We start from the raw sequence: 24118 nt of genomic DNA, 5'->3' as shown, positions 1-24118 counted from the left end.
TATAGTTGGAAGTGCATCTTAGGGTCAAGGAACATTAATGCTCATAATAATCTGGTTTAGTCTCTGACAGTTGCCAAGGAGAGGAACAAGAATTGGTAGCGAGAGTTTAGATAGGGGAACAAAAGCAATGAATTCAGATTCCCAACATGTAAGAGGAAGGAAAGTTCTGTTCATCCAACATTGGATGACTGATAACCAGTCTATTAACTGTGCGATAGTGGGGAAGCTGGAAGGTGGTAGTGAGGTAGAATGGTGACATCAGTGACGTTTCTAACTAACTTAATAGAAGATAATTTTCTTAATGAAAACTGTAGCCAATTTTCAAAATAAAATTTTGAATAAACTAAGGTTCACTGAGGACATTAGATCAACATTTGTGCACACTGGGCAAGATACAGAACATAGAACATTACAGCGCAGTACAGGCTCTTTGGCCCTCGATGTTGCGCCAACCTGAGAAACCAATCTGAAGCCCAGCTAAGCGACACAATCCATTATCATCTGTACGTTTATCCAATGAAAGATGACATATATGGGAGAAGTTGTCAGATCCATTATCTCCTGCTTAGTTTTCACTCATGAATACAACAAATTCTTCTTCCTCCACCTCAAACAAAATACATGACATTACAAAGGCATACAGAGATGGTGAAGAAATTCATGATAAATAGTCAACATCCCAAAATTATGCAACATCACAATAATAAAGTAATGATGGGAGTCAGCATAGAGAAATCACATGATCTTTTATTTCCAAATGTACATGTTTTGTTTAAGACAAGGTACTCTGGGGAAAAATGGCATCCTTTCTAACTTTTGCTAGATGTGCTGAAGCTCTTTTTATATATATACACATACAAATGGTTCAACATCTTTGCACCATAGTTAAATACTTGCACATCAAACATCCATTTTTCAAATAAAACAATTTCTTTATAATACAATGAATGTACTGGCTGTTACAAAAATAAGCAAAGGCTTACAAATACTTTCCGCATAGAATTTCTTTACATTTGCAAACTACATCACATGCAATGAAGGAAAAAGTTGGGTTAGATTTGCTTCTTGTTCAGTGGATGTAAAATTGGGAACAAGTACAGAATCTATACCATGAGTAACAAAGATCTAAGAAATTCAGTTATACAGCAAACTATGCTTTAACTGGCATCTAGTGAATTGGCATGCTAGATAAAATAGCAAAAATTAGGTACCTCAAATACGGGGAAGTTTACTGTGTTATTCTGTCCGATTATTAGAGTTTTAATTTACTGACATCGGTGTAATTGTTGTTCAATCAAGTGGTCACATTCAATAACAAAGGTTGATTCATTTTCAAGTTAATTTCTCCTTGAATACTGTGATCTAAACAGGACATCTGAGTAGTCAGATGACGGCGAGAGTGAGAAGGCTCTCTGCCGATAAGTTTTATTTAAGATGAAGTTGCATTATTATTTAAATGATTTATGCTATAAATAAATATAACAACAATATGTTTCTATTACTGACTGTTGTACATTGATTATGTGGGCCTCTTGATTATATGGAATATTTATCAACCAGCACACTCATGGTCCCATAGGTGCCAGTTAATAAAAAAGTGTGCTGTATCACCAATATTAGTGGGAAAGAGAAACAGAAACCAAGGGAGAAAACAAAGGAATTCACTTTTTTTAAAAATTGCTTTTCCATATGCCCATGGAGTTCCAAAGCACTTCTAAACTAATTAGCTATACGTGAATATACTATTGCTACCTAAAATGTGTCACGCCTAGCATAAACAATTTTAGACAGTTAAATGCCTCTTGCAATTAGTATGCTGCAGTTGTTAATAGTGACGAAATGAAAATCTTCACTCTCAAATTCTAAGGCTGTGTAAAATTAATTGGGTCATCTTAAACACTAAACAACCCATAACTGAAACTAAGCAGGTAATCTCACTTGGAAGGGTCACATTATGTTGGATTGTGACAAGGAAACAACACTATTCTCCAGCACTGCACACTTCATGAAACTTTGTGATTAAAACATATTGATCAAATTTTGCTCCAGAGCTAACTGAACTAAAACTGAACTGGGTGCATCTAAGTTGGGAGACTGTTTCTATTTCTGATGACAAGCAGCCCTCCATAGTGATAAACACAGTTAAAAGAATCATTGATGTGGTACAAAATCATGGATCATTTACTGTTGCTGGTTAATGCCTAGCACGGACTGTGAAGAAAATATCCAAACTTTTCAAAGGCAATCAATAGAGCTAATGGACAGAAGAGGTTTCTCTATTAAAATGGACTGCATTCAATCCCAAGGACAAGGAGTGAAAGGTCACTTTCATTTAGTTTCTCTTCTCTCTCTTCACTAGCATTGTTTAACCAAGATTCAGAACTCCAATATGAGGACGAAGCAATGACATGAAATGCATAGTTCCAAGCAGGTTAATCGTAACCAGCACATGAACAAGAATTTATGGTTTACTTGGTACAGATCATCCCCGTTGCCATAAACACATGTATTTTGATATGAAGCTGCCTTTGGTGAATACTATTTCTTCACCTTTGTTTACAAAAATTTGAGAACTAAAATATCAAATTATACAATTACAGAATATGTTCCATTATGTATCATGTTTACTGGTCAATACATCAAGTTCAAATATACAGATATAAATGCTCAAAGCAGCATGTTGCATAACAGCAGATTAATTCTTAACAAAAAGCAAACATTTCAACTATTCCAAAAATATTCAAAACTGCTCTAATAAATGGTAAAAAAAAACTAGAGAAGCTTTATGATGACAATATCAAGCTATATGTTCAGTAACATTAACTGCACTGAACAATTTCAAAAGCCCAATATTCCTCACATTTCATAAGAAAACAGGCATTGGTTCATAAAAAAAACATTAAAGTTTTAATTATTCCAAATGGTCAAAACTATTCTAAAACACTTCAATTACAAATTTACAAAGTATAGCACTGTACCAAAACAGCTGCTTACAAAACTTGTTAATCCATCTTGGATCCTTTCAATTGTGTGAAAAGCAGAACAGCCTCAGTATCCTGAAGATTTGTAACATTGTATGTGTTACCTATAACAGGGAAATAAAAACTACTTAAGTAATAACGTAATCATTTTAATTCTACGTTAAAGACAATACATTTTGAAAATTACAAAATGCCCCAGGTCTGTCAGCCATCTTAGTGCCTGTCTTTCATCTTTTAATTACTGGGGCCATTTAATCACATCAGCATGCGCTTTTGAAACCTGTGCGCTAATGAGGAATATGCTCGTGAACTGTGTTGAAATGCTCAATTAACTTGGCTATTGAAAGAATTTTTGACAAATCTCACTTGCAATTACAATCCTATAAAATCAATTTTGTGCTTTAGCGTCTCTCCAGCTGTTTGATTTCCTTGGTGAAATATGCAATCCCTTCACTATGAGGAATCAGGATTTACGCTTGCATTTAGACGTACATCTAGGTGAATTCAGAGTGCTTACTGACCAGAAGCTGTCAATTTTTGCATATTTTTATGCCTGCCAAGTACTGGCAGATGAATGCAAAGTGAAATAGTGCAGCTGCCCAATAAGCATAAATTTAGCAGCAAATAAAAACAAAAAAAGGTAAAAGAACATTTACCTGAAGGCACAAAGAAGTAATCCCCCTCTTTGAGATGGTATGTGGTACGGTATATTGTAACCCCTAGATCTCCTTTTAGGATATGAAATACCTGTAAAACAACTAATGCGCATCAAAAACAAACTAGGTTTTACATAAAAAGCCACATACAGGATTCTTCTAATGTTAAAAAGAAGTTGAAGAAGTTAAATGGTAACTTCTTTAATCTAAAATACAGGAAGTGGGTTTTGGAAAGTTTATGTGCAGATCCTCAGGGTATCTGACATGGTAATGCTAGGCAATCATTTTATTCTTGTGAGAGGGAGTGAAACTAAGGGACACATTTTAAAAGTAAGCTGTCGCCCTATTAAATCAGAAATTAACATTGTACGACGTAGGAGCAGAAGTAGGTCATTCAGCCCATCGAGTCTGCTTGGCTATTCAATGAGATCACAGCTGAGCTGAGAATTCCAAACTTCACTTTCCAGCCTTTCCCCCGAACCCTCAACTCCCCGACTGATTAAAAAACTGTATCAGCCTTAAATATGCCTAATGAACCAGGATCGACTGCCCTCATGAAGAATGCCACACAGATTCTCCACTTGAAGAAAAGAAATTCCTCCTAATCACTGTATTAAACTTGCCAACTCTTATTCTAAGATTAAGCCATCGGGTTCTAAATTCTCCCACAAGGGGAAACAACCATTGTACATCCACCCTGTCAAGTAGTGGATTTGAACCAGCTAAAATAGAACGGATTTCACTGTTTAATACTATAAAAAATTGGTGAGCAATATATAGCATTAATGTCTATTTAAACAGCCAAGAACCATAAACGGCTCAAATGTCTTAAATATCGGATCCAGGCAGGAAAACAGAAGTTCAAAACTAAAATCAGGGAGGAGAGGGAGTGAGATGTAGAGAGAAGGGAAGGGGGGAAAAAAGAGAGAATATTGAGTACTTTTAGGTTCCAAGCTTACTGTGTGTATATACTTCAGTGTGGTTGGTTCCTCCTTGCTTACTGACAATGTTGCTGCACACCAAGGCATCCCCATAACTTGGAACCAGATTTAATGTATCACAAAAAGAGTAAAAAAGCAAAAATCTTTCTGGGCAGTTTTCTCCAAGGAGAGCAGACCTAAGCCCTTGCTTAGCCACTAACCACAAATTCCAGACAAAGATAAACACGGTCAGATAGCGAGCGGGGTTTATTTTGATAGAATGACTCACATCTCAATGATTTTTGTGACAAATGAATACCAAACGTTTCACACCTTTTTTTCAGAAAGCGAGTCATATTTTTTGTACTGCAACTCATAACATGATAAGCATAAAGGAACCACAGAGCTCATTATCCACGTACTAGCTCTTCAGTAAAGCTTGCAATTAATCTCCCTCCTTATTCTTCCCCATAGCCATCTATTTTATCCCCCACTGTGCATGCATCCAAATTTTCTTTTGCAAAATATGGAAAGTGGTTCCATGATCCTTTCAGACCACACATTCAAGATCACAATAACTTATTGGTTAAAAGGAAAAAAATCCTGATATCACCTTTAATATTTTTTCCAAGCACTGCACTGTAGCTTCTCGTTGCTGATCTTTCTGGCATCAGAAATATTTCCTATTTAATCAATGTTACTCATGATTTTGGACATCTGTATCAAATCTCATCAGAATACTCTCTAATCAAAGCACAGAAACTGTAGCTTCTTCAAACTCTTCACACAGTTAGAACATAGAACATAGAACAGTACAGCACAGAACAGGCCCTTCAGCCCACAATGTTGTGCCGACCATTGATCCTCATGTATGCACCCTCAAATTTCTGTGTCCATATACATGTCCAGCAGTCTCTTAAATGACCCCAATGACCTTGCTTCCACAACTGCTGCTGGCAACGCATTCCATGCTCTCACAACTCTCTGCGTAAAGAACCTGCCTCTGACATCCCCTCTATACTTTCCACCAACCAGCTTAAAACTATGACCCCTCGTGCTAGCCATTTCTGCCCTGGGAAATAGTCTCTGGCTGTCAACTCTATCTATGCCTCTCATTATCTTGTATACCTCAATTAGGTCCCCTCTCCTCCTCCTTTTCTCCAATGAAAAGAGACCGAGCTCAGTCAACCTCTCTTCATAAGATAAGCCCTCCAGTCCAGGCAGCATCCTGGTAAGCCTCCTCTGAACCCTCTCCAAAGCGTCCACATCTTTCCTATAATAGGGCGGCCAGAACTGGACGCAGTATTCCAAGTGCGGTCTAACCAAAGTTTTATAGAGCTGCAACAAGATCTCACGACTCTCAAACTCAATCCCCCTGTTAATGAAAGCCAAGGTCCCTTATTCCAGAAACCATTCTTTTAAATCTCCTCTGCACAATTTAATGCTTTTGCAATGCTCCTCAAGTGTACAGCTTAGAAACAGAAACAATGACCTTGACATTGACCGGACAAGTTTACCAAGTGTGGAGACTGGGAAGGAGTTGCAGTATTAACTCCACAGTATCCATCCCCGTGGGTCCCACATTCAGAAGCCATTTAGGGTCTCTCCCTATCCATTAAGCTTAGGAAACTTTTCACAAAAGGAGAAATTTACAAATGGAGTACTTTGAAGGAGGCTTGTAATGAAAATAAGTAAAACGGAAAACAATTGATTTGAAAGGCATATCAGAAGGACGAATATCTAAAGGTTATGAAAAGTATGACATGCAGATCTTAAATCATCAGGCTGGCAAGTGAAGGATAAGACTTTGAAGCAGACATTTTTGGGAAATCAGGCAGCAGAGGAAAGGAGTGCAACAGGACTCAGATTTATTTTTTTAAAAATATGAAGTACAAGTATATAAAAAGGACTCAAGTTACTCAAAATGTTAAAATTAACAAAAACATTGTATTGGCATTTAAAATATAACATCTCAAAAGTTTCTCTGAAAAATGAATCAATATATGGGAAAATAAATTTACCATAGTATCTTTATAAACCATTTGACATCCCTTTTCTTTGTATGGTCCCAACACTAGTTTGCCACAAGAAAATGTCTGTGAATTTAAGCTTTTGCAGATGGCAATGGACCTATTATCTTCATACATTGTCTTTAAGGGATAGAAGAAATCACACATATCTGAAGTCTTAACACAGTCTGAAAGTGAAAAAAAATCAAGGATTAAAAGATGTGCACTGCAAATTAAACTGACTTAAAAATAACTAATACAAAATACAAAAAACACTGACCTACTATTTTTGCCCAAATCCATTTGCAACATATTATTTTAAATATTAATTATCTGCTTTGTACTTGCATCTTAGTATGGTTTCTCTCAGTCACACTATACCTGATAAAAGCCAAAACCAAATAAAATGTCCAAATCGAATAATCTTACCAAAGAAATGCATATCGACTTAAAATTTTATGATGTATTTATTTATTTTGTGTTCTTTCAGAACTGGAAAATAAACATTTATTATGTCTCATTTACAAAGTCAGTTTTGAGTCTTGGAATGCACATTACTGCCTGCAAATTTCAAATAGTTAACCTAACTTGAAGAGTTAGGGTTTTTCCAAACAACTGGCTGAGGGACACACACATTGAAAATCAGAGGAGGGGTCAGCTAGCTACCTGTACACATTAGTCTGAAATCAACAGTAGCAAAACATTGAAGGACACTATTAAGGAATAATAACAGCATCAAGCAATCAGGAGAAACATATTTATAAAGAACGTGGTATTACTGGACTTTCATAATGCTTTTGTAGCATGCCACATAAAAAAAATCTGTTGCCAAGATGAAGGAAGGCCCATAATTGTGAAGGTGATGTGACAATAAAAACTGGAAAGGATTTGCTAAAAATGGCAATGAGTGTATAAATCTGTAGCTATTCTCACACTGACAAACTTCAATTAATGATACACCCCTCCAAGCGTTTTTAAAATCTCACTCGTTCTTATTAGGCCTAAACTGGATATGTGAGAAATATGGTTTGCTGACAAACATGGAAAAAGGAAGCTTAGCAAATAATGACATCTGAACATAAGAAAAAACAGCATGGGTAGCCATTCAGCCCCTCAAATCTACTAAATAATGACTGATCTGTGCCAGGCATTAACCTCTCTTTCATTTCAGTTCTTCATAACCCTTAGTACCTGCAATTTCAAAAAAAAATCTACTTCCTCTTTAAATATTTTCAGTGATCTCGCCTGCAAAACTCTTTGCTGTAGAGAATTCCAGACAATTATTACCCCCTGCGAGAAGAAATTCCCTTCCACCTCAGTTTTAAACAAATCCCCATATTCTGTAATTATGTCCCCTATTTTGAGATTCTTCCACAAGTGAACAATCTTTTCAATATCTATGTTGTGAAATTCCCACAGAATCATGCATGTTTCAATAAGTTCATCTTTCAAAATAATAAAGGCCTAATCTGTTCTGCCAGTCTGACAAATCAATTCCTAGGAATTAGCCTAATGAATCTCCTTTGAACTGCCTCCAATATTAGATACAGGTATCAAAACTGTACACAGTACTGCAGATGCACCGTCACCATGATCATCCTGTATAGTTGTATCATTTTTAAACTTCCCACTTGCTTGAATGAATGCAGCTCCAATGCACAAGGAACTTCACACCATGCAAAACAAAGCAGCCTATTTATCAGCAGCACATCGACAAACATCCGCCTCCCTCCACCATCATTGCTTAGCAGCAGCAGTTACGTGTTATCTGCAAGATGCTGTGCAAAGTTCACCAAAGATCTTTAAATGGTACTTTCCAAACCCAGAACCACCTCCATCTAAAAGGATAAGAGCAACAGATACACAGGTACACCACTATCTGCAAGTTCCCCTCCAGGCCACTTGCCATCTTAACTAAGGAATGTCTTGCTGTTCTTTCAGTACTGCTGAATCAAAATCCTGGAATGCCCTCTCTTACAGCATTGAGATTATGCACAGCAAACAGGCTGCAGCAGTTGAAGGCAGCAGCTCACCATCACCTTCGCAAGGGCAACTAAAGAAAGGTACCTAGTGATATTATCACTTGCCTATTAAATCTACATACTCAGGTCATGGTCTCGGGCTGTGGGTTCGAATCCTACTATGGCTGAATAAGCCAGTTAGCTGGACGGTTGGTTTAGGATGCACACGGATGCTGAGGTTACCATGAAGGACAGCCCTCTCAACCTCTCCTTTTGCCCAAGGCATAGTAACTCTCAGGTTACACCATCACCATTCATCCCTCTCTCACAAGAGAACATCCTTATTGTCAGCAGTTTAAAAAACAAAAACTGGCCGAGTTAGCAATGGCCTTGTCTCAAGAGCAAATAAAAAAAACTCCAAGCCCTCAGCAATAAAGGTCAAAATTCAATTTGCCTTAATTATCGACAGCATCCGCATGCAAACATTTTTGTGTTTCATACACAAAAACACCCAGATCATTCTGTTCTGCATTTTCCAGAATGTGTTCATTTAAATGTGGGCTATCTTTTCAGTCTACCTACTGAAATGCAAAACTTCATACTTTACCTCATTTGCCAACATTTTGCCTGCCCATTGAAACCATGTCCTCTTGGAAATTTGTCATGTCTTCATCACCACATGTCCTCTCAGCTATTTTTGCATCACCAACATATGGGGATATATAACATTTTGGCCCCTCTTCCAAGTCATTAATATAGATAGTAAAAATTGAGGCCCTAGGCCTGTTCCTTGTGGCACTCAAGAAGTTATATTTTTATAACCCGAAAAAAAATTACCCAATTCTGTTTTGTGTGTGTTAATCAAACTTCAATCCATGGTAATACATTATCCCCAATAATGTGAGCTCCTAGCTTGTTTAATAACATTTTATGCAGCCCCTTATCAAACTCCTTTTGGAAATCAAAATAAAACTATATCTATTGGTTCCCTTAAATCAACTCTGGTTGTTATATCCTCAAACATCTCTACCAAACATGTTAAACATAATTTCCCTTTCACAAAGCCAGGTCAACACTGATTTGATTATGTTAAGCTTTTCTAAATGTCTAAATGTCTAAATATTGTTTGTACAGCATAGAGCTTTGGATGCTGGAGATCTGAAACAAACAAATGCAGAAACTGCTAGAGAAATTCTCAGGACTGGCAGCAATTGTGTAGAGAAAATGGAGTTTACATTTCAAGTTCAGAGATTATTCCTTAGAGCGCTTCTAAAGAAGGGTCACTAGACTCAAAAAATGTTAACTCTTGCATTCTTCCACAAGTACTGCCAGACATGTTCAGTTTCTCAAACTTTATCATTACCACTTATTCTCAATCTAATTATACTGCACTTTTCTACCCTTTTGTATGACCCTTTCATTTCCATTTCCCTGCATCTCTGTTCAATAGTTTCTTTTGATTTTTGAAAACTTGCCTTGAATTGAATCCTTCTTCCCATTAATTAGCTTAAAGATCTAGCTACAACCCTGGTTATACAATTTGGACACACTTCCCAGCATGATTCTAATTAAGCCATCCTAAATTTTTCACAGAGGTCCGCTTTCTCTGTCGGCTTCAAAGATGCCGACTTGCTGCAAACTCATTCTGCTTCACAGTGATAATAAAATGTGAGGCTGGATGAACACAGCAGGCCAAGCAGCAGCATCTCAGGAGCACAAAAGCTTTTGTGCTCCTGAGATGCTGCTTGGCCTGCTGTGTTCATCCAGCCTCACATTTTATTATCTTGGAATTCTCCAGCATCTGCAGTTCCCATTATCTCTGCTTCACAGTGACACTGATTGGCTGCATACACATCCCAGTATCAATGACAATAAAGGCAGGAGGTCTCATGTTGGGGAAATGACAAATGTAGTTTAATACCATTTTTTCGAAATATGTAGAGTGTAGTAGGAAAGAAAAATTAGAAACATAACTTAGAAATAACAGTTCCATGAAAAGCATATTAAGACAGAATGCATGACTGCAACCAGCTAATGAAGCAGAGTCAATCATAACACTTAAAGGTAACATATTGGAAAAAAAAAGAGTTGCAACAAAAGAACTTTTTTTTAAGAAAAATGCTCTGGTATGGAACTATTTATGACACTGGGTCAAACAGTTTCCCTCATCCTCTAATTTTAATCAAGATTTATTTTATACTTGTCTAATTCAACCTGAAGTAATCTTGAAAAAGGTAGAGGCACAAAGTTGAGGTGCTGATCTAGAACAAACCATTTGTATGCATGGACAAATGAAGCACACAAAACCTAACCGCACAGCTATCACCTACTATTTCAATTATGTGTTATTTTTGTACAGTGGCAACGACACAAACCTACAAATGCTTCACTGCTTTCCTTTACATCCCAAACACAGGTAGGCTTCAAACGTTCCTGCATAGCTATTTCAGGTGGCCTCTTCTCACAGTTATCTGTTCAAATAATAAAACAGATTGAAGTTATTAGAAAGTACTTTAACTTGCATTAATCATCATCATAACATATTTTTAATATATTTGATATATAATTAAAAACAGATAATTTATATTGATTAAATGCCAGGATAAATCCACCATTAAAATCATAGCATTATTCTCTGAGATCTAATACATGTGCCACAGATAAGCTGGGTGCGACAACAGACTCTTGTGGCCATTTTATGGTGCTGCCTTTATCCGTTTTGAATACTTGTCAAAAAGCAAACATTAATGGATTACTCATTCAGGGGATTCAATCAAGTTAGACATTATCTGAACTGCATATTCTAATGGAAAGCAGAGTTTTCTTAATGACAGACAAGAGTGAGGGCAAGGAATTTGGACTACTGCTATTTGAAGGATAAACAATCAGTATAAAATATCTAATTTCATGATTTGGGCAATTCAAAATTCGAAACATATTCCAAAAAAGATTGAGCCATTAATAAAACGTTTGCTGTAACTATGCAAGGCTCACACACACCTTAGATAGGGGGAAAGCAGTCAGAAAAGGCATGCAAACAAAACTGAGGAAATCAACAGAAAAATTTGTCCAATATGGTAAGCATAATTGAATACTAACATTAGGATCTTTTTGAACAATGTGGAAAAAAATATAAACACTACACTCTGCATTGAACACCACATCTGGATGGTAAAAAGCCATAAACTTTGGAGGCCTAAAGATCCATAAAATTGCATTAAATACCAAAATATCATGGACATGTACAAAAAATAATCAATGTCCAATGGAATGCTGCATATGTATCTTAGGGACTAGAATATAAGGGGTAGAAGTAACAATATCACAACACAAAGACATGGCTACAACGTGTGAGGCTTTTTTGTGCATCACATGGGTGGGCAGATGTACAGCAAAACGTTTTATTAACTAGCATCTATGGGACCAAGGGTATACCGGGTGATCAAGAGGTACCCACAACCACAGTAAACCCTGACCAATTGAAGCTTTGAGACATCAACATCCCTCAAAAGGTCTACGAAAAAACATTGACACGCCTCTTAAAATCAAAGTTAAAAAAAACAAACTTTAACTAACTGAAATGTAACGCAGGAAGTATACACATCACCGCTATGCCTTATTTACAGCATAAACACTCAGACATCATAGCAGATCATGGTATTTGAGAGATGTAACTTTTGCCAGTTTATCAAGTGTTGTCACACTTGATAACTGGACTGCAAATTTACAATACCAGGAGATATTTTACAAACTGAGGTTGTATTTCCTGGAATTTAGATAGGCAAACAGAGATTTGATTAAGTTTTCGAGGCATTAAGAGGAATGTCAGTGTAGGGAACACTGGCTAGTGAGTTTAGGACTAAAGGAGTGCAGTCTGGAAAAACTTTGACCAAAGTGTGGTTGAAACTTTCAACTTTTCCTGATTCAGTCTCAACTACCATTTGTAATGTTAATTTTAATGTAGTGATTGAGTGAATTGTGTTAATTAGAGGTACTTAAGAATGTGCAGTTATGTCAGATCAGTTTAACCAATGGGCTTCTGATTTAGAAACAACAATGCTTACAATCAAGTCAAAATGATTACAGTATCACAAGTAACTCAATGCATTTTTGGTTTATAAGAGTACAAGCTTTAAACTCAGAATAAACTGACCATTTTCCTCACTGGTGCTCCCTTTCATATAACTGTCATCATCACTGGCATCAAAGTCTAAAAGAAAGAAAAGGATGAATGAAGAGATTACTTTGAGATGCCCCTGTGATCTTTCTCCCTTTGGAAGCAATTCAACTTCTGATATCAACTGGATGCAGTTCAACAGGGTCAATCAAGTCACCTTTTGGAGTTTCATTCAGAACCAGAGGCCACAAATAAATACGTGTAGAGACTTCTTCCTACTTTTCTGCTAATCAAACTAAGTTGTTTGGATCATGGTGGCAGTCCTCTGAATACACCCAGTGAATTAATTTTATTTTGGTAGGCACACTGGGCCTCGTCAGTTCAAGGACACATTCAGTCCACCGTGGACACAAGTTTAGAAGAGGAATTCAAAATATTTCTCAAGAAACAATTACAGACCTGCTTGCACAGATCACACTTCTGAAAGTCACGTGAGCTTTAGAAGACAATAATCATTTCAATTCTATCATTGGGAAAAAATCTGTTAGATTCAACTGTGCACTGGAAACAGACACTGAGTAACAGAACCACAGCCTCCTGACATAAACAAGAGGACAACATGAAAGTGAAACAAAGCATTATCCAAGAAAGCTGACAGTGACAAAGGAAAGAGGAAACTTTGGCAAGAAGGTAAAAGGATCAAATAGAAGTAAATGCTACAGAACAGAATCCCATGTCTGATTCAGTTTAGATTTAGAAGTAGTTAAGGTAGTAGTAGAGATCATTACAACAACCTCTACTTGTCCAGCCAGCAAAGAAAAGTAAATTGGACACAATTCCCACTTGCGAATGTCCGTGATTCTTGTTGGACAAGTGATTAGAGCGAAGATCAGATGAGGTCAGATTCAGATTTAACTATGTATGTGCTTATCCCTCTTTACTCAACAGCCAACAAAAATTGAAATAATCTACCAATACACAAATAATCAGCTTTTAGACAAAATAGTAGAGGCTTACAAGAGCTAACACTCATTTAACCAAAATTATAACAATGACTTAAATTTCTTTGAAAGAATGTTACTTCTGATGTTTAAACCAACATATAACTTTCACAGAATATTTTTATTCCTACCCATTATTTCTCTGTGTTCAAAATCTTCATGATCACCTGGATCAGCTGATTCCTCTTCATAATTCGCACATGGCCCTGGCCCACTCTTATTAAAAACAGGCCTAAAAATAAAAAAAAACCTTCAACTTGTTATTCTTCAAATACTTAATAGAAAATTATGAGCAGGCAATCTGTCTTTATGATAGAACATGAAATAATACATAATTTTAACTTCACCTGCTTGCATATCTTAAAACTCACTCAAATCAGCCTACATGATCGGGGAGGGAGGATATATTAGGAGTTATTTTTTGAAAACACCACCTACCAATGGGTAGTCATCACCAATTTCCCATAAAACTAAACACAAGTAACACGCAAAAAACAATGCAAATACAGCCATACAATCACAGAGATATATAGCATGGAAATAGACTCTTTGGTCCAACTGGTCCACTCCAACCAGACATCCTTTATAAATCTAGACCCATTCACCAGGATTTGGCCCATAGCCCTCATCACAGAGTCTATTCCATTTTAGATGTTGTAATTGTATCAGCCTCTGCAACATCCTCTGGCAGTTTATTCCATACACGCACCACCTCAGCGAAGACGTTGCCCTTTAGGTCCCTTTTATATCTTGCCCCTCTCACGGTAAATCTATGCCCTCTCTTTTTGGATTCACCCATCCCAAGGGAAAAACCTTACCTATTTACCCTATCTACGCCGTTCTGATTTTATAAAGTCACGCCTCAACCTCCAACGATCCAGGGAAAATAGTCCTAGGCTATTTAGCTTCTCCCCATAGCTGAAACCCTCCAACTCTGGCAATTCCTCATAAATCTTTTCTGAACCCTTTCTGGTTTCACAACATCCTTCCTATAGCAGGGATATCAGAATTGCATGCAATACTCCAAAAGTGGCCCAACAAATGTTTTGTACAGCTGCAACTTGACCTCCCAACTTCTACACTGGATGCACTAACTAATAAAGGCTAGCATACTAAATGCTTTCTTCACTATCTTATACACCTGTGACTCTATTTTCAAGGAAGTGTGAACCGGCACCTCAAGGTCTCTTTGTTCAGGAACACTCTCCAGGACCTTACCATTAAGTTTATACATGATCCACAAAAGATTTGCAGTAACATTAGTACCTTTATTACAACAGCACAACTATTTCATATTTAACACTTCTACTATGATCCTGAAAAAGTGTACAAAATAAGACAGGCTAAATAGTCACTCCTTCCATGAAAAAGCACATAAAAGAATTCCTGATCTGTATTATTTAAAAACGCACTGGGTGCTTTGAATCTAAATGGACCAAAACTTCATTATACTTCCAATAATTTTCTACTAAACTCCTGCTTGCAGCCCATCTCAATCTCTGCCACTCATGGCTCCCACTCCTCTTCCCAGTTCACTCTTCTATCAGCCAGTAACCGATCTATCACAAGCTGGGTCGAGTAATCACGACATCAGGGTCAACACACTGGCCAACCCAGCAACTAGCAAGAAATGTAAGGAGAAACAGTATCATGAATCTTCATTTTTCTTAAGAGCTGGCAACATTTTTGAAGCACTGAAAATTAAGATTCACCAGCTCAAAATATTTTTTCATTTTTAGCTGAATGGTAGATAATACCCACAAGCAGAATAAGTGAAAATTACAATTAAAGCAGATTCATTATAATACTCAAGTACTGAACCTGTTTGCCTACTTACAAATCATTGTGAAGAGGTCCTTGCCTTACAGCTCTTTTGCTTTGCACAGAAGAACTAGGTTCTGGTTTGTCATCTTCCTCAATCATACCTGTTGGTCGTTCAGAATGCTGAGGGGGTGCAGTTTTATCTTGATACTTTGTTGTGTTATAACTTCTGGGACTCATTACAGCCTGATATGGAGTAACAGTAGATACCTGGGGCCTCGCTGCAAGTTCATCAACAGACTTGGTGATGGACCTTCTTGGGCTTGTTAGAACCTGGTTGTGGGTTCCTGGAGACCTGCAACTGTCAAGGTGTCTTTGTGGACTCTTTTTGTCAAGGTAAGTTGCAGTAAAGGATGCTACAGATCCTTGAGAAGATTTCTGTGATGTTGACTTTGATGACGCAGATATATAGCCTTCAGTTTTCCTTGAAGTTGTACAAACATAGCCTTGTTTTGGACATGAACTGTACTCCTCCTCCTCTTCAATTTCGTTTTCATTCTGCATATCAAAATAATGACTTTTCAGTTTTTGTGTAGATTTTCGTTTGTTTGGCAGGCGCATGTCCAAGGATTTCCCCTGTTTTTCTTCTTCAACCTCAGAAAACAATCGTTTTTTTGGTACAAATGGCACAGAAGAATGCTTTTGTTTTCTACTTTGCTTCTTAATTGATACACTATCAGAATCAGTGTCCTGCTGATAAGCTGTGTCTTGGTACCCTGAGAGTTTTGACTGGCGACGTGATGGCCTAACTGAATTAGTTATTTCCTGCTGCCCTGTGGGTTTGGACTGGTAATCTTGTGGCCTAACTAAACTATTGCTACATTTATCAGCTGCTCGCTGTTGCTTTGTGTGCTTTGAATGGCGATGTGGTGAGCTGGTTGGAGAAAAATCACATTCAAAAATATCTTCACTGACATTCTGCACCTCTGAACTATGTATTATATTTTTTGTTTGTGCACGTGAACATCTTATTTTCAAATCCATCTTCTTCTTCTTCTTCTTCTTCATTTGTGACTTTGAAGGTTTTGCCGTCTGGTCTAGTAAACTGCTATCTAATTCTGTCAAATAATCTGCCTTCAATCTGTCTTGCAGGCGGTTATCAGCATGCTGTACTACCCACCACTTTGGGGGTGGTCTGACAATCCGCTGGCTTCTGGTACATACATCCACAGCATCATCTCGTAAATGATTCTCCTCAAATCCACGAGAAGGATAACATTTCTTAGAGTGGTCAGGTTTCTTTGGCCGAGTTTCCTTTGCTGATATTTCTTTCTTTCTCACTGAAACAGAAAGGCAACATTCAAAGAGAAGTTGAAAGTATTTTTTCTTTAAAAACAGCAGCATTCATGTCTTAGTCCATGAAGTACTTTTGAGATGCAGTCACTATTGCAATATAGATAAATATTGTAACATAGTCTTCCATCCGCGGACTCCATCTACACTTCCCACTGTCTTGGGAAAGCGGCTGACATAATAAAGATCCCTCCTACCCCGATTATACTCTCTTTCACTGTCTTAAAAAGAAGATACAAAAGATTGAAAACCTGTACCAACAGATTCATGCATAGTTCCTTCCCCATTGCTGTCAGACTTATGAACAGACCTCTCCTTTATTAGAACCGATCGTTCTCTGCACGTTCTCTACATCTGTAATACAATATCCTGCATTTTACAACACTTTTCACTGTCTCAAGCTACACGTGGCTATAATAAACCAAATCAAATCTATGTCTAATTTATCCATACCAGTTCTTTCAGACAGCAACAAGATTATTTGTTTGAGTGTTGGTTGCAGAAAAATATTGCCCCAAAACGCTAGACTCCTTTTCATCAAATAGTGTCATGGATCTTCTACATTCACCTGAACAGGTAGATGGAATCTCATCTGAAAGGCAGCACCTTAGGCAAGTGCAACTGTTCTGCAGCACGGAACAGAAGTTTTGTATCAAGATTATTTACCCAAGTCTTTGGAATATGGAGTCCAGCCTGATCTGTCATTCACTGAGAGCATAGTTGATCTATGTCTTTATCCATCACGCTAACTTTGGATTTATACACTTTCATATCCTTATGAAGCAAAAGTCAATCTCAGATTCAAAGTTAGTGTTTACTTAGAATTGATTATTTTAAGTTTAGAATTTCTAACAGCCTTTATAAGAAGAAGTGGCTTCCAATTTCTCTTATGAATGGCCTGTCACAGATTTTAAAGATTATGTCCCATCCTAGACTTAGCCTCCAACAGAACAGGTAACAAATTTCAACAAACCCTCAAATCACCCCGGATAATTACTATGATCTACCAGTAAATGTGAGATGATGCATTTTGGAAGATCCAATTCAAGAGCAGACTATATGGTAAATGGAAAAGCCCTGGGGAAAATTGATGTACTGAAATATCTGGGTGTTCAGGTCCATTGTACCCTGAAGGTGGCAACACAAGTTGATAGAGTGGTCAAGGCGGCATACGGCATGCTTTCTTTCATCAGATGGGGTATTGAGTACAAGAGTAGGCAAGTCATGTTACAATTGTAAAGGACTTAGTATTCCAAATGTGGTGGAACCAATGCACAGTTCTGGTCGCCATGTTATCAAAAGGATGTAGATGCTTTGGAGAGGGTGCAGAGGAGGTTCACCAGGGCATTGCCTGGTACGGATGGCACTAGCTATGAAGAGAGGTTGAGTAGGTTAGGATTATTTATATTAGAAAGACAAAGGCTGCGGGAGGACCTGGCCGAGGTCTACAAAATCGTGAGAAGTACAGACAGAGGGGATAGCAAGAAGCTTTTTCTCAGAGTCGGGGACACAATTACTAGAGGGTTGTGATTTCAAGGTGAAGGGGAAAAGTTTAAGGGAGATATGCATGGAAAGTTCTTTACGCAGTGGGTGGGGGTGGGGGGGGGTGTCCCTGAAATGTGTTGCCAGCAGAGGTGGTAGAGGCGGGCACGATAGCGTCATTTAAGATGTACCTAGGCAGAGACATGAATGGGCAGGGAGCTGAGGGATACAGATCCTTGGAAAATAGGTGACAGGTTTAGATAGAGGATCTAGATAGGCGCAGGCTTAGAGGGCCGAAGGGCCTGTTCCTGTGCTGTAATTTTCTTTGTTCCTTGATCTAAATAAACTTTGCATTCTGGATAATTCCTCTGCAAGTTAATAGAATATCCTGGTAATATTTTAGTAAATTTGTGCCGCACTTCTTCCAACACCAGCATTGCTATTTTAAAACGCTATACTCAGAACAGTAGAGTTCAGCCTGACCTAGCTAGGCCTTATACAGCTATATGACATCCTCCCTTTATCTCACAACTAGAGTGACCACACCTGGAGCTGAAGACCACCTGACCTGAATCAGAAGTTCTGTGGTACACAGAGCAAACTATCAACATAAATGGAAATGATGTTAAACAGGCCATATATGCAAAAGCCCAAAACTAAAAAGGCACTAAAATCACCTGCAGTTTCAAGCAAAGTGGCTAAGTACGAAGTGAAAAACAATGATAAGAACAGCAACTAAGATCGGTGCCAGTGTTTTGCAAAATTACCAAATGCATGTGCCTCTTCAAATGGCTTCTCTGGGCACAAATGCATCGGGTAGTACACTCTAAGACACAGGAACAGAATCTGGCCTCAAGTCTGCTCTACCATTTGATCACAACTGATATCTTTCTCAACCCTATTCATCTGCATTCTCCCATTAATCCCTGATTCCCCCAATGGAGAACTTACCTCTCTCTCTCTGAAATACATCAATGACTTATTGCCACAGAAGGCTGCGGAGGCTGAGTTCCACAGATTCACTAACCTCCAGCTGAAAAATTCCTCCTTATTTCAGTTCAAAGGATCATCTCTTTATTCTGAAGCTGTACCCTCAGCTCCTAGTCACTCGTACTAGCAAAAACATCTCATTCATGACCACTCCACCCAGGCCTCTCAGTATTCTCTAAATTTCAAATCAGCTTGCCCTCATCAGTCTAACTCCATCACATACAGATTCCAAATCCTCAGCTGCTCCTCATGCCATGCCTTTCATCCTCAGCATAATTTCTGTAAATTACATCTGCGCCCCCTCCAACACCAGCTTATCCTTCCTTAAATACAAGGGCCAAAATGCTCTCAATATTCTAAATATGATCTGACCGGAGTCTTGTATTGCTGAGGCTGTATATCCACTCTTCTATTCTAGTCTTCTCAAAATAAATGCTAAATTTGCCTTTGCCTTCCTAACTGCCAAATGAACATGAATGTTAATGCTAACCGAATCCTAAACCAGGACTCCTAAGTCCCTTTGTGCTTCAGATTCGGAATCATAGAATCCCTACAGTGTGGAAGTAGGCCATTTGGCCCAGTGAGTCCATACCAAACCTCCGAACAGCATTCCACTCAGACTCACCCCCTACCCATTTCCCATGGCTGATCCACTTAGCCTGCACACCCTGGTCACTATGGGCAATTTAGCATGGCCGAACCACCACACCTGTACATCAGTGGACTGTGGGAAGAAACCAGAGTTGTGAGGCTGCAGTGCTACTCTCCCCTCTCCAAGCTTTTCCAAAGCCTTTCCCTGTTTATTAAATAATCTATGCCTCTGTTCTTTCTACAGAAGTGCAGAACTTCACACTTTCCCACATTGCATCCCATCTGCCACTTCTGTGCCCACTCCCCAAACCTGCCCAAATCCTTCTGCAGCGTCTCCACTTCTTCAACGCTACCTGTCTTTCCACCTATCTTTATGTCATCTGCAAACATAGCAGCAAAATCCTCGGTTCTTTTGTCCAGTGTGTCAACAGTGTGATACAAGGCGGTTGATCTACACTTATGCTTTAAATTCAATGATTTTTAGAATCTGGAATTTGAATTAGCAGCATTTGGGTTTTGGTCTGTGTCTGAGGAAGTTTAACAATTTAAATTGTCAATATTTCTGAATCCATGTTTTTTTAAAAAATCAGTACGGGAGTTGGGCTCCCTGAAGTGAGCAATTGGACTCATCTCTATTTATGAGCGGGCAAAATAAACACTGAAGAGCATGAGGTTGCTTTCAGTTAGACAAATCGGGAATAGATATCTCTTTGTTTAGGGAAAAAGAGAGTTTTGGTTTCAGTTCACATAGCTCTTAGTTGAAGTTAAATGTATGAAACAGCTGGTCTGAGAAAAAATAGGAGTTAGTTCAGAGAAATTAGGCAACAGTTATCTCAAAGTAAAGGTTTTAGTTTGCAAAAGTATTTAGCTTGAACCATGAAGGGGTATTTTAAACTGAGAAAGTCTAAACAGAATTGTGAGCCTATTGAAGATAGAGGCTACCAAATTCTCCAGACTAGGAATGGAAAGAAACAGTTAAGTTAAAATTAAAGATGTGAGAGAGAAGCAAACTTTCTCTGCTGTTTTGAGTACTGTAACATGCTGGTACTGGGATAGAAGTTACTGAATTTTACTGGGTGTTGACAAATCATTCAAATTGTGTTTTATATATATAGCATTTTTTTTGCAGAATAAACCTCTGCTTTACCATTCGAGCCAGACATGCAGGATTGTGCGATTGTTTCAGTGCAAGGCCAGCTCATTAAGTTAAAAACAAAGCCATGAAGCAAGATCAGTCTGGGATCTGGTTTTTCCAGTAAAGTCAACTGGGATTTTAACAATTGAGGTCTCATCCAGACGTTGAGTTCACTGGATTTAAGAGGGATTGGTGTCTATCTTTTTAAAGTTACAAGTGTACGGGCGGTTCTGGACATAAAACAACTTTCTCGTGAAGTTCACTGCATGGAATTTAATGATGGCTTTGAGTTTTGTTCAGTGTTTTCTGGAAGTGGGAGACAATAACAGTAGATTATTTGAAATCTTTGATTCTTTGAAATCTTTAAAGCTAAAATTAGAGCATATAAATTTAAGTTCTTGCAACAACAATTTGCTTCGAGAGATTGTCCAACTTTTAAAATTGGAAGAAAGGAAATCCGAAATTAAGTGTCACAGCTGGTATTAGCTAAAACACAGTTAGGAATGTAAAGAAATTTGAGTCAGAAGAAACACAGAAAGAAGAACAAGTATGATGAAAGAGAGGAGAAAGAAAAGTAGACGGTTACTGCCAAGAATTCCCAACTTTTGATCTGTTCTTGAAGTCTCTATTTCTATGGCTGGCTCAGTTTGGTTTCTAGTCAATGGCAACCTTAGGAGTTCATGGTGGGAACTGCAGAGGAACACAGGAGCAGGAGTAGGCCATTCAGCCTGCCTAGTTTGGCCCACCATAGCTGATCATACAGTTCGATGCCTTCCCCCCGCTCCCACTGTATTTCCATATCCTTTTAAGAATAACATTTTGAAATCTGTCGAACATGCTGAATAACCAAGCTTCTCTTGGAGAGAGGGTTCCAAAGATGCACAACATTCTGAATAAAACAATCCTCCACCTTTTGTGTCTGGTGGTTTGGACTACCTGCATGTACCCTTTCTTTCCATTTGTATGTTTCGCAGGTTTCAATAACATTACCTTTCATTGTTTGAATCTTGGGAGACCTCCAATCGCTCTTCCTATCTCTACACCATCATCTCAGGAGCCTTCAATGGAATACCTCTGTGGCAAGGTTATGGAGACCAAAAAATGAACACAGTACTCCAGATGTGGTCCAATCCACGATTCTACATAATTGATGCACTTTGTACTTTGATTATCTTGCAGTAATGGCTGACATTCAATTAACCTTCCTAATTGCTTGCTGCATCTGTATGTTAGCCTTTAGTGACTTATTGTTGAAGACACCTAGGTACCTCATATTTTTTCCACTTCATATTCCATTGTCCCACTCATAAAATCTGCACAAATCATCTTATAGCTACTTTACATCTTCAACACAGCTCACATTCCCATCTAGCTTTGTGTTGTCCCTTAACTTATATTTGATCCCAACATCCAAATCATTGATATTTGGTACTTCATCTGGAGACCAGGTAATTACTGTACCTCAGCAGTCACAGCCTTGCCAATGCAAGAAAGGCCCTTGTATTCCACACTGGCTACAGGAACAATCCTAAATCTATTCCAGTACATTACTTTTTAACCCATATACTTTAATTTTACTCAACAGGCTTCAAAATGAGGGATAAAAGCCTTCTGGGAATCCAGGTATACTATGCTGACATACCAATTCTGTCAACAATAGCCACAAGAAAAACTCCGACAGGTTGACAAACATGATTGTCCATTCACAAATCCAAGTCATACGATCATTGAGCTGTACAGCATGGAAATAGACCCTTTGGTCCGACTCGTTTATGCCAGATATTCAACATAGATACAGTCCCACTTGCCAGCATTTGGGCCATAATCCTCTAAACCCTTCCTATTTGTATACCCATTCCAGATGACTTTTAAATGTTGTCATTGTACCAGCCTCCACCACTTGCTCATTCCATAGACACACAACCCTGTGCCGCTTAGATTCCTTTTCAATCTTTCCCCTCTCACCTTAAAATTATGTCCCCCAGCTTTTAGACTCCCCAACTTGGAGAAAAGACCTTGCCTATTCTCTCTATCCACGCTCCTCATGATTTTATAAACCTCTAAATTCACCCCTCACTGTTGGCCACTTCAGGGAAAAACAGCCCCAGCCTATTCAGCCTCTCCCTGTAGCTCAAACCCTCCAACCCTAGCCACACCCTTGAAATCTTTCCTGAACCCTTTCTAGTTTCACAACATCCTTCCTATTGGCAGGGAGACCAGAACTGCACACAGCATTCTAAAAGCGGCCTAACTAATGTCCTGTACAGCTGCAACATGACCTCCCAACTTCTATACTCAATGCACTGTCCAAAAAAGGCAAGCATACCAAATACCTTCACTATCCTGTCTACCTGGGGGTCCACTTTCAAGGAACTATGAACCTGTACTCCAAGGTCTCTTTGCCCCAACTTATCCTGCATCACCAGACCAAGTGGACTTGAATCCAAGCTTTGTGACTCAGAGGTACAGACACTATCACTGCACCATAAAATGTGCAACACTCTGACCACACAGTTTTTTTAAAATTCATTCATGGGAAGAAGATATTGCTGGCTACGCAGCATTTATTGCCCATCCCTAATTGCAAAGAGGGCAGTTATGAGTCAACCACATTTCTGTGGGTCTACAGGCGCATGCAGGAATGCAGTATCTTTCCCAAAAGGACATGAAGGGTCTAGGCCCGAAACGTCAGCTTTTGTGCTCCTGAGATGCTGCTGGGCCTGCTGTGTTCATCCAGCCTCACATTTTATTACCATGAACGAATCAGTCGGGTTTTCCCCATACAGTCGACAATGGATTCAGGATCATCATTAGACTCTTAATTCCAGATAGTTGGGCTATGATCGGAGGCATTTCTGTATGCACTTATACTTCACGCAATGGAAAATTAATAAAACACACTAAACTAGAAAGTTACCAGTACTTGAAAGACAGCATTTAAAACGCTAAACCAGCAGCACGAACACGTGGCTGTCATTCGTAGTGACTGAAGAAAATACTGTTCGTTGACATTCTTCTGGCGCAGTGGTAGAATCCCCAAACCTCTGGCCCGGATCCACGTCCCATCTGCTCCAGGGATGTGTAATAACATCTCTGAACAGGGTGTTTTTAAAAAAAAATCGATTATTAATCAAAATCCTAGTTATTATAAACTAGATCAC

General features: G+C 38.5%; 1 protein-coding gene across 1 annotated transcript in view; it reads right to left on the bottom strand.

Moving 5' to 3' along the window:
- Window positions 1-727: 727 nt before the first annotated feature.
- Window positions 728-24118, bottom strand: part of LOC125451147 (centromere protein C-like) — an 80838-nt gene continuing 57447 nt past the window's right edge. The window contains exons 12-18 of the mRNA XM_048527924.2: window positions 15483-16746; window positions 13777-13877; window positions 12681-12737; window positions 10903-10998; window positions 6579-6754; window positions 3638-3728; window positions 728-3085 (exon numbers count right to left, since the gene is read on the bottom strand). Coding sequence (XP_048383881.2) covers window positions 3003-3085; window positions 3638-3728; window positions 6579-6754; window positions 10903-10998; window positions 12681-12737; window positions 13777-13877; window positions 15483-16746 — 1868 coding nt within the window. The 3' untranslated portion in view covers window positions 728-3002. The remainder of the gene's footprint in view (window positions 3086-3637; window positions 3729-6578; window positions 6755-10902; window positions 10999-12680; window positions 12738-13776; window positions 13878-15482; window positions 16747-24118) is intronic.

Source organism: Stegostoma tigrinum, chromosome 3, assembly GCF_030684315.1.
Source record: "Stegostoma tigrinum isolate sSteTig4 chromosome 3, sSteTig4.hap1, whole genome shotgun sequence".
Lineage (NCBI taxonomy): Eukaryota > Metazoa > Chordata > Chondrichthyes > Orectolobiformes > Stegostomatidae > Stegostoma > Stegostoma tigrinum.
This window is presented reverse-complemented; position numbering and strand designations above follow the sequence as displayed.